At 41.3% G+C, this 16,102-nt stretch overlaps 1 protein-coding gene across 1 annotated transcript in view; it reads right to left on the reverse strand.

The window, feature by feature from the left end:
- Positions 1-16,102, reverse strand: part of SYN2 (synapsin II) — a 120,481-nt gene that overhangs the window by 42,823 nt on the left and 61,556 nt on the right. The window contains exons 6-7 of the mRNA XM_030458618.1: positions 3,539-3,601; positions 1,101-1,243 (exon numbers count right to left, since the gene is read on the reverse strand). Of these exons, the coding sequence (XP_030314478.1) occupies positions 1,101-1,243; positions 3,539-3,601 (206 nt within the window). The remainder of the gene's footprint in view (positions 1-1,100; positions 1,244-3,538; positions 3,602-16,102) is intronic.

Below are 16,102 nucleotides of genomic sequence, written 5' to 3' on the forward strand. Positions count from 1 at the left end.
ATTTTGCTCCTTCCCCCTGCTCTGGGCAAATTTTCTACTTTCTCATAGAGCTTGTTGGCTGCTTCTAAATTACCTAACACTTAAAGCAAACTCTGTCTTTAATTTTATAAAACATTTCATGTGTTTTCTGCAACCCAGCTCCAGCTTTTGCTCCTCGTACTTTTGATGGTTTGCTGTGAGTTCAGTTGTTTTTACAGATAAAGGACATAGCAAATGTCCACATACATTTCTCTGATCCCTCCAATGTCACAGGAGTTCCTGGAGAGGTATCTTTGCACACGTATGTAGGTGTGCATATGTAAATGCCTATGTGTATTTTTATCCATGTTTTGTTCTATTTTTCCCTCCTCTGAACTGCAAGCACGAGGAAACAAATACATGAGATGATTGAACTTGTCTTAAAAACATAAAGTGAAAGGAGTGGATGTCAGATTACACTGCTTGGTAATTGAAACAGACTAAAAATGTGCATACAGAAAATTACCATAGCTCAGCTACTACATGATCACCTGATCTGCTGCTCCAGTTTGATGTTGTCTCTGAAACAGCCTTTTAGCCTCTCATGATCACTACACAAACACCTGGCTTCTAAAATGAGAAGAGATTTTTCATCCGTGTGTGTGAAGGTCATTGCAAGATCAGAATTTCTGTGGTATGTGTTAGATTAAAAGTGAAGTACTTTGTTCCATTGCACTGTTAACCATTCAGGTCTTTGTGTGAATGAATGTCATTTAATATCCTCAAGAGGGAGAAGAAAACTTAACCCTAAGCTGGCAAGAAGATACAAAGGAATCTGATTTAACAAGTCTCCTATAAAAACAAATCCTCTCCTCTTTATATGAAAAAATAAACACAGGTTAGCAGGAAAACGACTCTGGCAAGCTCACCTGTTGTCTTGTTTTCCTCCTCCCAGTCACAACCAGCATTTTAAAAAGTCCTGATACACCTAGAAAGTCTAAAATACTGTCTTTCCAGAGAGTATGACAACGGAAGCATGGAATCACCACAGCAGCTCAGAGACCCATCCAACAACCTTTTATCTTAGTGGTGCTTATCAACTTTGAAAGAGAAAGAGGAAAGAAGATAAGGTTTTGGCTCACATGTATGCTTTGTAGTTACTGCCTATCTTTTGGATCCTGATGTCATATTTGGAGTCTATGAAGGGCTCGGTGGTGGCGTAGGTCTGAGTGAGTGCTACCACGCTGGCTATGTCCTGAAAATCGTAGTGGTTGTCTACCTTGATCTGCAGTCACCATACCACAAGAAAACAGCATATACAAGAGAAAAAAGAGCAGTTAGGAAGGAAATGTAGAACTCAATGGCACATGGCATTCATGAGAAGTATGTTTTCTGACAGCACTGGTTTATAAAACAAAAAAGGATTGGATATTTTCTCTTATTTCCAGATTCTGTAACATTCCTGCATTTAATTACCTGCTTTTCTAGGCCAAACATTACCTCTTCATTTCTAGAATGAGCTCGCAGACAGTGGAATTTCTATTTGCTTTTCAATTTATTTTATTTTTTTTAAACTAGTGACTGTTAGCTTTAGACCTGTGGGCTTTAGAGTCAAAATGCCCCATGAATTGATGGAGAATTCTGGTTGGGTCCATCAATAGCTCATGGCACTGAATGCACATGGGGCCCAGCAGGCACTACATCACATCCTGCACCTGCCAGGAGAGAGAAGATGAAGGGCCATGGGGTCTGGATGAGTGCACAGAGGGTTGGCTCAGGACAGCAGAACCAGGTTCTCCCATTTCCCAACTGCCCTGCAAGGACTCAGGCTTTCAAGGAGCAGGATTTCCTACTTGTGGAATTCTGCACCAAGATGGTGAAGTGGTACTAAACCCGTCAACTTTGAAGTAAGGGAGGTGGGGAAGTGGGGAATATTGATTTAGGGGGAGAAGGAGGCTTTAGAGGAGAGATGGAGGGCAGAGGCATCACTTCTGGACAGGGAGGGTTACCCCCCTGTGGTTGACTTGAAGTGGGGAGGAAAAGTAACTCAGAAGAGGAGCCTCAGGGCTAGCAGAAAATGGGTGGGGAAACTGGAACTCCAGCACACTGACCCAAAGTCCCTGTGAGAATGGTGAGGAGGCAGGGGTCAGTGTTTCTCTTGTTATCTAACAAGAGGTGGGGTTGCAGCTCTTCACAAGCCCCATGGTGTTTGCTGCTCAAAGGGAACCTGGGGGTCACAGCCAGCAGATGGGACTTGTGGATTTAATGGGGGCTGGGGAAGCTAAAACCAATCATAAGGCTGAAGTATTTGCTCTCAGCTCTCAGATGAAGGACACTTCAGAATAACTTGCCACTTGAGAGCCACAAAACCAGGCACAGTGCTGGGTTTCAACTCAGTTGCCCAAAACTTAACAGCATATCTGAATCTGAGCAGGACCAATGGAAACACTGCTCCCAGCAATGCCTGCAGGGAGGACTGGGGTACCCAGAGATCCTGTACTGGGACTCTGACAGTGAGCATTTCACTACCAGACTGGCAGTCAATCTTTAAGGATTTAAAATTTTTTCTAGTTAAAAAGCAGTCTAGATTTCTGTGGGGTGTTTTCCTTTTCTGTAAACAAGAGGTGCCCACTGAGAGAACAGTATAAATGTTCTCATACATCACATATGCAATCCACAGAAACTGCTCTTTGAGTAATTGGTGGTTAATTCTCCTCTAAATTTCGCTGGCTGCCAGATTTCCACTGCCTTCCTAAGTCTGACAAAGCAAAACCAGCATAGGCAAAAGAACATGATACACAACTTGCATAATTATTGACTACAAGACAATTAAATCAATTTTCTATTGCTAGTGGCAAATATTACGTTCATGGAGCTTTTGGAGATGCAAGATGATACATGGAGCTATTCTCTGATGAGGTATTTTAAAATCTAAAGCACTTCAGGCACTGAAGTGGTTTCAGTGAAAGCGATTAATCTGCAATGACAAGAAATTTTCACCATTATCAATGAAAGTGGGATTTAAGTCACATCCCATTGATCCATCATTGTGAGATAAGTGATATCAAAACAACTGTACTCACCACTGAAATGCAATTACTTTGGGGAAAGAAAGCAGCAGTTATATAGTGGTATGAAACAATCACAGCAAATACATGAAGACAGGAAATGATGGAAAGTTCTGTATCCTGCTGAAACTAATAAAGAATCAAGGCAAAACCTTCTTGTATTCCCAGGCCCCAGAAGCTGGATTGAGCAAACAGACCTTCTCTCTTAAAAACTTTCACTGCATTCAACAAAATTAATGGATTAGGTTCTGCTTCAAGAAAGCACCATTGCAAAGCATGTCCTGGACAGGACAAGGCATGACTGGAAGAAGCATTGATGTTAAAATAGAAGTTTAAATATTTTCCTAAAGAAAGGTGCTTTCTGAATAATACCCAAGCAGAGATTTGCAAGGGTGAGGATTTCAGAGAGAGTTGGGACAGTGAGAAGCTGAGCTCTCCAGGAAAGGAAAGAACATGCAGATTATCTGAGTCCAACCCCCGTCCTTCTAACATGCAGTAAGTAGTGTCTGCACCTTTCCCATGCCTGAATGAGCATGTCCAATCTTCACCACCACAGGAAATGTTGGCATTGTTAGCTGAGGGGGGAAAACAAAAAAGACACATTAGAGAGAGCAACCAGAAGTTAAATGATGCAGCCAGATGACTCATGGAAATCATTTCAACATGACCATGGTGCAGCCAGAGCTGTTCTTGTCATGTGGCTGCTCATCTGTATGTTCAGATGATGTCTTCTGTTTGTGTTTGCTGAGTGTTTTTTGTTATTCCAAATCCATACAATTAGTGGACTCCTCTCTTTTTTATGTCATTCATTTAACTTCACTTTTTAAACTGAATGTCTGCTGTTTTCTCTTTTCTGTTTTCTAACCCATGAACTCACACTCTGCAAAGTTATAACCATCAGTGTTGTCCAGTTCACCACCTTTTTCCTTTTCCCCTGGAATTCCATGATTTAGCAAGGCTGTAATTTCTTTTTGTGACCACTTAGGAAAGAAATGATGATTAATTCACCAAAAAGCTTTCTGTAAAGGCAGATCCTGGCTTCTGTTACAGACTATCCAAGTTCTCTAGGGAAGGATCCAGCTTCTGCATAGAATGGAGGTAATAATTCACCCATTGATCAGGAAATCCAATATGCAAAGGCAATATGAATATACATTGTTGAATCAAATGGTTATGGTTCTGTCTCTCAGAAAGTTCTGTGAATACCCAGTTTTTTTCCCCCATCACTCATTTGAAAAAGGTTCTGATCTCCCAGTCAAGGGTACAGCTGTCCCTTTCTTCTTTCACCTAAAATGTACTGATATTGAACCTCTATCAACCAAGCATCAATATGAATATTTAGCAGAACAGGATTGCAATTAGGAATAAAAAACTGAACGCCCTCAACATGTAACTGGGCAGTCTCAGGGCTGCAAGTTTTATGGGTTTTGAGACCTTCATTTACTACCACATTTTAATAGAGTAAACACAATGAAAGGCAAAGCTGATGCTTTGGAAAATGAAGGATTCTTAGAAATTTTATGGGACTTTTTTTTCCTTACAAAGAAGTATCAAGAGGTTAAATGGAGCTCACACTCATCTGTCTGTGCTTTGCACATCATTGCACAGAAACACACAACCACGAGCAGGCATTTGCATGGAAAATGTCATGGGATTGTAAACGCTGATGAGATAAAGAACAGAAATGTTTTGGTAACATCCACACCTGTCTGTAAAGTTCACACACACTTTTCCTGTATTGTAAACATTTCTTTTCAATGTGTTTGTAAAGAATCCTTCAAAATAGGCTTTGAAAACACCTTAACTGGAAGGCAAACCTGCAGGAGCACAAGAGGACAAATATCCTGTGCTTCTTACTGCCAGATTCCCAGGACAACACATCCACCTCTTCCTATTCTTTTGTTTCTCAAGGGACTTTCTCTGACTGTCCTAGAATGCAGACTGCAGCAATACTGTCTTGTTCTACCTTTTTTTTTTAAAAAAAAACAACATACAAAGGACATCTGAGCAAACAAAAGCAAGCTGCTTGGGTTTGGGCAGTTTCTGCTCTTCTGGTCAGAGAAAAAGGAGGAAACTTTGGACCTGCTCTTTGAATGGACAGAGTTTTCATAGCCTGATGGAAATGCAGAGTCCTCCAGTTGCCACCTATGCAACACAGTCCTTGATTCCTGCCTCAAACCCAAAGCTAGGGACAGTGTTTCCAGGGGAAAACCAGGTTTGACTTGCAGTTATGGAAAACTGGTGGCAATCCCAGTTAAATTATTCCAGTAGTTAAGTAAAGATATTCCAGGGCATCCTTAAGATGTGAGATCCAGGATTACAGCCCCAGGCAAGCAGAGCAGGCTGGACCCCATCTCTCACTGCTTGTTTCTTTTGCAGAATTTCTGGTGATAAACACTTTAGGAATTGATAACTTTGAAAGTCTTTTATTTAACTCTTTTTTTAGGAGCTGTTTCAAGAGTTTGTCTTTCCAACCAAAATGCATTTAATTGCTTTTTACAGGTCTGTTTCAACCTAACCAAGGTAAGTTAAGGCAGTTAAGCCTGAAAAAAAAATAAATTAGTTGCAAAGTAGCCAAGAGCACTTGCAAAAGCATCATCCAGTAAAGGTCACCTGAACTGCAGCTCAAAAATGAAGCCCTTGCAATACTGTAGGAATGCAAAGTCCTCTACAGTCAACATCTCATCACTCATTTCTTGCTTTCAGATTTTAAAAGCAGCCACTGCTTCGTTTTGTTTTTTCAATTTGCTGGGGGAAGGAAGGGGAACAAATTAATGCCTGCCTCAAGATTCCTAAGGGCAGCACCAGGTTTTGCTGATTGAACTAAAAACCACTGAGCTGGGGATTGTCATGGAAAGGCTGGCAGAGCTCTAACTATAGCAATAGGAATGGCCCTCCTGTAATTAAGAGGACCACGTATCTCCCCATGATCCCACAGCTGTGGAATCCTCTGTGGGCCACAGGCACCAACTGAAAAAAAAAAACCAACAAAAAAAGCAGCTCTGCTTTCTCCCTCTGAAAAATGTGCTAACATCATTTAAGGCAACTGAGTTCATTTTGCCTGGGAGGCTGCCACCAAGGTGCCACCAAATATCAACTTATCCCAGAGCTTTTCTTCTTGTATCTCACTGACAGGCCCCTCAGTGCAGGGCTGATGAAGTTATTTTGGGTTTTGAACAGCTCCACCTCTTCATAGAATCACAGAATGGGCTGGGTTGGAAGGGAGCTCAGAGCTCATCAAGTCCAACCCTTGATCCACTCCCGCTGCAGTTCCCAGCCCATGGCACTCAGTGCCACATCCAGGCTCTTTGGAAAGATCTCCAGACATGGAGAATCCACTACTTCCCTGGGCAGCCCATTCCAATGCCTGATCACCCTCTCCATAAAGAAATTCTTTCTCATCTCCAACCTAAACCTCCCCTGGCACAACTTGAGACCCTGCCCTCTTGTCTTGCTGAGAGTTGCCTGGGAAAAGAGCCCAACCCCCCCCTGGCTCCAACCTCCTTTCAGGGAGTTGCAGAGAGTGATGAGGTCTCCCCTGAGCCTCCTCTTCTCCAGCCTCAACACCCCCAGCTCCCTCAGCCCTTCCTCACAGGAATTCTGCTGGATCCCTTCACAGCCTCCTTGCTCTTCTCTGGACCTGCTCCAGCACCTCAATCTCCTTCCTGAGCTGAGGGGCCCAGAACTGGACACAGGACTCAAGCTGTGGCCTCCCCAGGGCTGAGCACAGGGGCAGAATCCCTTCCCTGGACCTGCTGGCCACGCTCTTCCTCAGCCAGCCCAGGATGCCATTGGCCTTCTTGGCCACCTGGGCACACTGCTGGCTCCTGTTCAGCTTCCTGGCAATCCAGACTCCCAGGTCCCTTTCTGCCACTCTGTGCCCAGCCTGGAGCTCCCCATGGGGTTGTTGTGTTGAACCTCATCCCATTGGGATCATCCCAACTCCCCAGTCTGTCCAGGTCCCTCTGCAGAGCCCTCCTGCCTTCCAGCTGATCCACACTCCCACCCCCAGCCTGCTCTGTTGGGTTCTCCTCTGTCTTAACAGGCAGCCTGAAGACTCTTCATACATTTAGGTAACTAGATATGACACAACTGTGATAGCAACACCAAAAACTTGCCAGCTCCATGGGTTTTCTTTTAATTTCTGCTGTTGTCATTTGGTAAGGAGATACCTTGAAAGAAGATCCATCAATGGATCCACTTGAAGCAGAGCTGATACTCACAGCATTCATTGCATGTTCTTTTTGAGATGCATTGGTGGGGGAGAAAGGCAATTTTGCAAAAAGATTCCTTATTTTTCAAAGTTTTCTCATATTCACAGCAATATAAGTTTTACTGTGACATTTAAAAACTGAGAGGAAAAAAGAGTAGAGCAGACCCAGGATGGAAATTATGCTCAGAAATGTGGCAAGTTCCTATGTATGAGAGATGGAAACAGATGGCACTGCATCAACCCTTGCACAGACATGAAATAAAACAATAATAAAACCACTTAGGATAAATAGGACTTCTCTTAGAACTTAAATAGAAATGCAAGAAACTAGAATTATTAATTAGAGGGAAAACTGAATCCATGGCAAGCACACAGTACAATTTTCCACAGGTATATATAAATACGATTGGATTGGTAATAAATATTAGTAGCAACTGGAAAAAAACCCTTCCTTTAGGAGCCCATAGACAAACCAGTTGAGATAAGTCACTGAGAGTTCCTAATAACAAGATCATGAATCAAAATAATGTCAGTGAGGATTAAAAGGTTTTAGCAGGTCCTAAAAACTGCCAAGATGGATTCAGCTTTCACTTCTCTGGTTTTAACTCCTTACAATGTTATTTTAAATAAATGTGATCTCTCAGTGCCACCTTTAAGGGCCTGCTTCCACAACTAGGGCTAGGTACTCCAAGTAGCAGCTACTACTTTGATCTGTGAGCTTGCAGACAGGTTCCTAGGAGAGCAAAAAGCAGATTATGTTTTGCAGATAAAAGGCAGTAGTAAAAAAAAAAAATCTCACAAAGCTTTTCCAAATGTGGCCTCAGATTCCTAAGTTTCAAAGTGAGAGATATTCAGCATGGAAGCTGCTCGACTGAAATGCCATGTTTTGATGGTTGCTGTCAAATAAAATGGCATGAATTATATTTTCATACTTAAATGTCCAGAAAAAAGTCAAATGGTTGTTATTGTGGAGCACCTCCAAAACAGGAGTTCACTCACGTTTGACGTGAGCTTTAGTGAGTACAGCAATAAAATTAAAACTTTTAAAATAAAATAATAATAAAACCTCTTGGCAGCCTGGGCACTGAGTGTTCCAAGCCCTGGGTAACTGCACTGCAGAAGGGCTGAAGGACAGAGGAGAGTGAGAGACTGAATATTAGAAGTGATTAAATCTTTCATGGAAATACAAGCAGTAGATGTGGGCTTAAAATGGGACTGTAATATCCTGCCCAAATAATCTTCATGTTTTTAATAACATGTCTATCTTTTCCCCAGACAAATAACAAGATATGAGTATTTTTCATTCAAGACCTTATTTACATGCCACTTAGCTCTTCACTATCACTTTTTTTAAACATAGGTATTATTTATTTTATTATTTTCAAGGCAGTTCACTTGAAAACAGTTCTTTTAAAGGTGTTGTCTAAACATCACTAAAAGTCATTCTGAAACAGGCTGAGCATATTTGTCTTTTTTTTTAAATGAACACAGCTGAAGTGGTTTGGTTTAATCCTCACAGGATCAATTTTTCTGGAATGAGTGGATTTGAGTTTTCAGCCGTGTCCTTCAATGGGACTACAGGAGCTGACAAACTGGCTCAGACTTGAGCTGGCTGAGCTTCTGAGCCCTGTCAGATCTGCACTCCACAAGCTCCACAGGTTCCTGGAGGAGACTTGTGCTACCAAACCAACTGCAAGATCCTGAAATTCTTCCCAATGACCAAACCCAGCAACCCTCAGCATCTCTCACAGCCACGGATGCACCAGTCCTTTTCCACCAGATCTATTTGTATGAGATTGATAAGAGCTAAGACAGCACAGCAGGAACTCAGCACATTATTTCTCCTATTTTCCATTTGCTCTTTTCCTTGCCCAGAGCCCTGACAGGCAACCCCCAAAGTCATTCCTATTGCATTGAAATGATTTAGCTTTACCAATAGACACAGAATGAACTCAGACAGGAGTAATAATGATGGACTTTTTAAATGCAGGGAGAAATCTGACCCAGTACCCTGAAGCTGCAGAATAAACATGACTCAAGGAAGGCTGCATTTGCAGAAAACACTTGGAAATTCCTCACAGCAGTTTGCTGCTCATCCACCAAGTCTCATCACCAAGGTCATGGGATCTGTTGGCTCAGTTAGCATGAGACCACAAAGCTTTTCCAAACTGCTGCTGGTTGGAGCAGGAAGTTATCAAATCATTCTTCTGAAGGCTGAAAACTATTTGGATTTTTACTCTTCTGCTGATGTAAGTGATTATACCAAAAATGCCTTTTCCACATTGCTAGGATAACTTGCAGATTGGATTTGAACCCAAGTTAGGTTCAAAGCTTCATTAGTTACTGGTCAGTCCAATTATAAATGCCTGAAATGTGCAAAATAATGCTGTACTGCTCTTCTGAAATGCAGAGATATTTCTAGGATGTTGCATATGTTGTTTTCATAAAAGAGTTAGGGCTGGCCTATCTTCTGTCCTGATCCCACAGATTAATAATTACACTGAATGAACAGGGAAATGCAGAAGATTCAGTGGCATCCAGAAAACACTGCAAGCTTTGCTTAGGCTAGAAGGAAAAAATTGCCAAATTAAAACAGGAAAAAAACCTGCTGATCAAGTGATAGTGATGCCCAAAGAGAGAGCTAGCCCAGTGACTCAAAAACTGGGTTCCTGATGGCTTCAAGAACACAAAAAGGGCTGAGAGTCCCGGCCCTTTGACCTGGAGGAGCACAGTGATAAGGACCTAAACTGGAGGCATTCAGAACTAATTTCACTTTCCAAACTAACTGTATCCTAACAGCCAAAAATGAAGAAACAAAAGTTACAGATTAAACATGGTTTCCCCCTCACTCTTCTCTCAAAAGTTGGTAGGGGATTTTTTTTTTCTTGTTCAGAAAGGAAGGAATCCAGATTCTTCTGGAAGACTTCATCGGTTTTCTAGACACAGGGTGTTTGTGACAGTGTTCAAAGCACCTGGGGATATCCACTGCTCTGCAACCCATGTCAGGCCAACAGGTACCAAGCCCAGGATGCCTTTCTTTTGTTGCTGAAATCACATTTTGGAACTGCCACACAGAAGAAGCAAGAAGACAGAGTTGGGCATCAAATGAAAAAAGCACAAACCACAAACCAGCAGAGCCCCCAAACCCAATGAACAACACAAAAACTGCTCTGTGGAAAGGAAGGTATCAAGTGGATGATGCTACAGCTCTGGCTCCAAAGTTATAAAGCTCCTGAACACTGATCTAATGTTGTGCTCCTGAAGAACTGCACTGTTTTCAGTAATACACCAGTGATGTAGACAGTAATACAGTAATATATACAGTAATACAACAACAATGTATAGTAATACAGCTACCTGTGTTTTCAATGCACTTTAATGGAAAAGAAGAAGTAAGAAGTGCTTAATACTTCTCTGCTGCCTGAGTTTATCCCTGTGATTTCCTTTCAGCTGCAATCTGGGTACTGTGAGTAAAGTTCCAATGGAACAGCAGGGAAAAAAAAAAAATCCTATTCCTTGAAGGTATCACCAAGAGCCATGTCCTTCCAGTGAACCTGACAAAACAAACTTCACTTGTGTTTTACAAAGAAACAAAACTCACACTGTAACTGGAGGCAGCTGGCAGCACCATCAGTTCACTGAATGTAGGTTTCCCCTTTAGGATCTGTGTCACCACCACAGATTTGACATCCCCTACTTCCAAACATATTCCTGCCCTGTCAGCTTCTTCTTTTCTAAACACGACCCAAATCTAAGACTCTTGGTCAGAAATCCAACTTCTTCTTATTTTTTTTCTTTTTGTTTCTTAGGTTTTTTTTTCCCCTGAGCGGAGTCTAAGTTAACTGCAGGCTGTGATGCATCTTGACCACAACAAGGATTGCAGGAATTACCTGATTAAACACCAATTAAACACCTGATTAAACACCAACACAGAACCATTTCCAGTTGGTCCCCTCAGGTCCAGTGGCTCCACTGCAGCCCATCCCCACTCACCCCATGGGTACCTCTTGGTTCCTGCCACTGTAGGATGTTCAGAGATGACTGCCCAGAGGTATCTGGATCAAACCACCATGACTTTGCCACTAAAAAGATTTCAGTTTGTTGTTTTATACAGCATACACTCAGAGCTAGGTTCAAATTTGAAAACTAAATGGTTTTTGCTAAAGTCAGACAATTACAGGTATTTCAGGTGTTTCCATTTCTGGCCAAGCAGACACTTCATGCATGCAGCACCAATATAGAACAGTATCAATAACTTACAGTGGGAAACACTGGATAAGATGAGGATGGCAACCTGAAAAGCTGCTTGCTTTCAGGATTCTCTTTCTGACATCTCAATAGCAGGAAGAATTCTTACCAGGGCTTCCTTACATCCCATCTGCATCAAGGCTTTCAAACTGAAGCTTCCTTCTAGTGCAAGCTCACAAAGAAATCATTTTATCTGCTAATTCTTACTACCTGGCCACCTAAAGACTTCACCAATCTGCTTCTTATGGTTTTTACTGCAGAAAGAAGCCTTTTAATTTGCTACACAGCCCCATCAGCATCCTCTGTCATCTGAAGCCAAGGTTATTCAGTTTTCCAGGAGACAGCTCCATAGTTAACCAGCAGAGTACCACTTTTGGGATTTTTCCACCAAAGCTGGTGGAAATAATGCTTTCCCTTTCCTATTTCAGAGATTTTCTAGAGTTTATGAGCCTGGTTTACTAGAGTGGTCACCTTCTAAGTCTATTAACTTCAACTAAATCCTTAAAATTTAAGCTGAAGTGCTCAATGCTCCAAGCTTTTAAAGTCCTTCTACAATCTGAGTAATTTGAACAATGCTTAGAGTTAAAATACGAGCTGTTTTATTCCCAAGAGCTATAACTTGATTATTTGAAATTTACTTTGAATTACTTCTACCTAAGACACAATGCAATTAATGAGCAAAGCTGATACAAAAATAAAATCAGGCAAAGATAATCTAATTTTAAAAAAAAGAAAAAAAAAAAAAAAAAAAAAAAAAAAAAAAAAAGAAAAAAAAAGAAGAAAGCCCTCTGCTGGCAACAAGAGGGAAAGCATTTATACATTTATACATTTTTGAAGGCAATATTCACCCTGGCTCTAATGTCTTCATGGTTGAGTTGACTAGAAAAGCCACACTAGCAAAGAAAAGGGGAGAGGGGAGGAAGTAATGACACACACAAAAAATAGATGTTGCATAAACACGACTTACTCACCTCAAGTTCAGTGTTCAAATATTTATCTTTCCAATAATCCCCGAGCAAAGTTCATTTAACCACTCTAGTCCCATGCATTTTATTTGTGGAATCTGCATCAGACTCAATCTAATTTTGCTGTGCTTATTTTGGAGAAAGGAAATTAAAAGTGAAATAAGGAAGGTGGCCTTTGATTCCTTTTTTTTTCTTTCCCAGAAACAGGCAGAAAGAGTCCTAAATCAATAAAAGAGCAGAAGATGTACTTCCTCTGGTCTGCTTGGCTGTAAGAAAACAGAATCTCCAGATAAAATGAGGGCTCAGCCATGCAGCTGAACACCAGCAGGGGTAGCTCAGCCTATTCCTCACTTCATGATGCTCCAACAGCCCAACAAACACAGCCAAAAACTTGGAGATGTCGAGCCAGATTTTTCCACTGCCTTGGACCTTGGCAGGGAAAAGCAGGTGTAAAATTCTGTGGGGAGGGAGCAACTTCTTATACCCCCTTCCCACAAGCAGCAAGCCAAGAAAGAGCCTGGTAATAGGCTTCCTATGATCTTTTTTAGAAATATGGGCAGTAAGGAAATCTCAGAGCTCAAGAGGATGAAAAAAAGCAGAGTTTTTATTTGATTAGTGTGCCAGGGAACCAGAGAGGCACCTGCACTGCAATTTCTTTGTTTTCAGTAGGGTTTCTGTGACTTAGGAACTCACCAGAGTCACAGAGGGCACCACTGGAGTTAGTGGGGGGGAATGGGAAATGGGGTGGTCTGGGCACTTTCTCTGGATAATTTCCACCCCCTGGTAAGGCTGGGACTCCACAACTCAGCTCTCAGGACTCACTGAAACCCAGAGAGGCTTTGGTATGATCTTGGTGTATAATGTGACACCATCAGGGAAATAAAGCTAAAATACCCTTGTCCCCACTACTGTTGGGGACAAAGTCAATTATCTAAATAAACACAGAATTAATTAAATTAAATTGTGTTTAAAAATTAAATGTGTTTAAAAATTAATTATCTAAATAAACACAGAACTGGCCTGCTGGTTGAAAGTTCTTCTGTTTTAAATACCTGTACAGCACAAAACCAGAAATCATCTTTTACAAGAAAAACTTGACAAGTAATTGCAGTGAAGCAAAAGGAGCAGTTCCCACAGACTCTGAGCAGAAATTCTGGAGAAGACAAAATCTTTGCAGAGGGAAAGTAAAGGTTTCAGGTCAGTGATTCAACCCATTCCAGTCATTCTACCAAATGACTCAAGCCACCTTATAAAAAAATTACCTGAACTGATGTGACTATAAACTGGCTGGAGGTTTTTACTGCAGTCTTGAGAAGTGGCAGCTATAAACAACCTCCCTTCTGAAGCAGGCACAGCATATTTGGAGGTACTGGACAGAAAATCCAGGACAGCTTCTCTCTTTTGTGAAATACAATTCTGATTTCAAATTTCCTACATGAATGTAGAGTTTTTTGTACAGGGTGGGTGCAGTGTCTATATCAAGTAAACAGAAGGTAGTTTTTAGGACAAATAAATGCAATGCCAGATGCAAACTGGGCAGAAAAAAACTCCAGCAAAGCATCAAGAAGGCAATGGATAAACCTTTACTGTGGAGAATCCTCCTGCATTCTAAAACAATTCTAAATTTTAAATCAGTTCCAGATTTGGCTGTACTCAGGTTCCCTGCCTTGCTCCTATATTGCACACACAAACAAATACAGTGAACTTCCCCAGCCCTCTTCATTTTCTTGCATGGGATTAGGACACAGAAATCAGTTGTTCAACACTGAGCTTGCTAAGCTAGACAGAAATGAGAGTGCCAAGGGGTTTTTTTCCACTGTGTCAATAATGAATTGAAGGACTCAGTGATTATCCCTTGATAAATAAACTTTTCTGTATCTTATGAGCAAGTATTGGCTGGATCAGAATATAACCAGGGAGTGGGCACTGGTTCATCCTGCTGCCCTCCAGCCTTCACCAGTGTCACAACATCATTTGCTATGATATCCTGGCTTACCTATCAGACTAAAGGAAAAATGACATTTTAACACACTGTGTACTGAAACCAGCCCTGTTTTGTTATTCCATTATACAAACAGCAAGAAGACTGTTCACTTCATTCAGTCTGCTTATATTTATAAACCACTGGCTATAATTCCTTTACTATTACTTAAGACACAAGCTTATTTTGCTTAAAAGTTAGTCAAGAAGTATTTCTATGATATTTGGGAATAATATTCTGGGCAATAATATATCTAAGTGGAATACAGATTGAGCCCTGAGCTTAAGAGTTTCTTTTAAACTCTGTACAAGTAATTTTCCTGATACCATGAAAAACACAATATGCAGCATCAAAAAGGACAATGCAGCTCCAAGGTTAAGACCTAAAGCTTGCTGACCCTATTCAGTGGTGAGAGGTACTCAAACAGCAGCATCAGTAGGAGCTACAGCTAATATTTGTCTCCTCTGATAAATGGACTAAAAATGCATTTTCTTGCCATTCTGAGTACATGTTCCTGAGTACAGAGAGTCCCAGACTTATTTAAACCCCATTCAAATGTTTTAATTATGTCTTTGACCAAACTCTGCTGGCCATTTGACAAAACTTACCATTTCAGAATAAAGATTTCTCAGAAAACAGGAGTTCTGTTGAGGCTTCTAAACCTGTTGGCCCCCTACATTTTAATGATAAGGCTGTATCAGTGTTGTTGGGAAGCAAGAAGAGATACTTACCAAAGAACTGCTCATTAGTGGGACTTGCATGGGAAGCAAACAGCCAGTTTGAAGACCTGGCTTTGAAGGATTCAGTTCCTGTACTCTTGGACTGAGCAGTCTCTGCCTTTCCTGCTGCTGTTCCATGTTGGGCTTGAGAAACCACAAGTGCCACTCAAACCCACACAACCCCTGAGAGGTCCTTGTTGCATGGAGCATGTTCCCAGCCTCTCCCTTCCAATGCTGACTGGGTCTTGAGAGACCTTCAGGGGACAGACTTAATGGGTATGAACCTCTCCCATAGCCATTTGCTTCTCTGAACACAACAGTGCTTTAAAAATTCCACCTCTGAGCACATGGCTTTGAAAGACTCTTAGAAATCCAGTTGGAGCATTGCAAGGGTGTCTGCAGGCAACACTAATGCAAGACTGCAATTAAAATGTGTTTTTTATGGCATTTGCACAATTATGAGATTCAGTTTTAGTATTTTTATGTTTCTACACATTCAGTGGAATGGATTTGATTCCCAACTGTGTCTATGAGACAGATGTGAACCAGTTTTAAATTGTCACAAAATGATTTTTGAATCTTGTAAGCACAGTAACTTTAATTTGACTGTACAATTAGTTTGATTGCACTAGATCAACAAGTCTTTAGGCCATGCAGAGCACCCTGGTTTGCTGTGCTCTTCTGGACAATCTTAAGCAAAATGTGCCTTAGTTAACCATTGGGTAGATGGATGGTTGCTCCTGCATGCTCCATGACAGAGAAGCCACTTTGCCCAGAGCATTTCCTTATTATTTGAATTTTACTGCACCAATAACCTTACATCATCTCTAGCAGCAGCTGTGTGATGACATCTGGAAACCAATCCACATTTCTCCACTAATTCCTCCATCACTTTCCAATCCTACTGCCCAAAGTGAGGCTTGAAAATCAATAGTCCTAGAACTACCCAC

Source organism: Calypte anna, chromosome 12 (genome assembly GCF_003957555.1).
Source record: "Calypte anna isolate BGI_N300 chromosome 12, bCalAnn1_v1.p, whole genome shotgun sequence".
Lineage (NCBI taxonomy): Eukaryota > Metazoa > Chordata > Aves > Apodiformes > Trochilidae > Calypte > Calypte anna.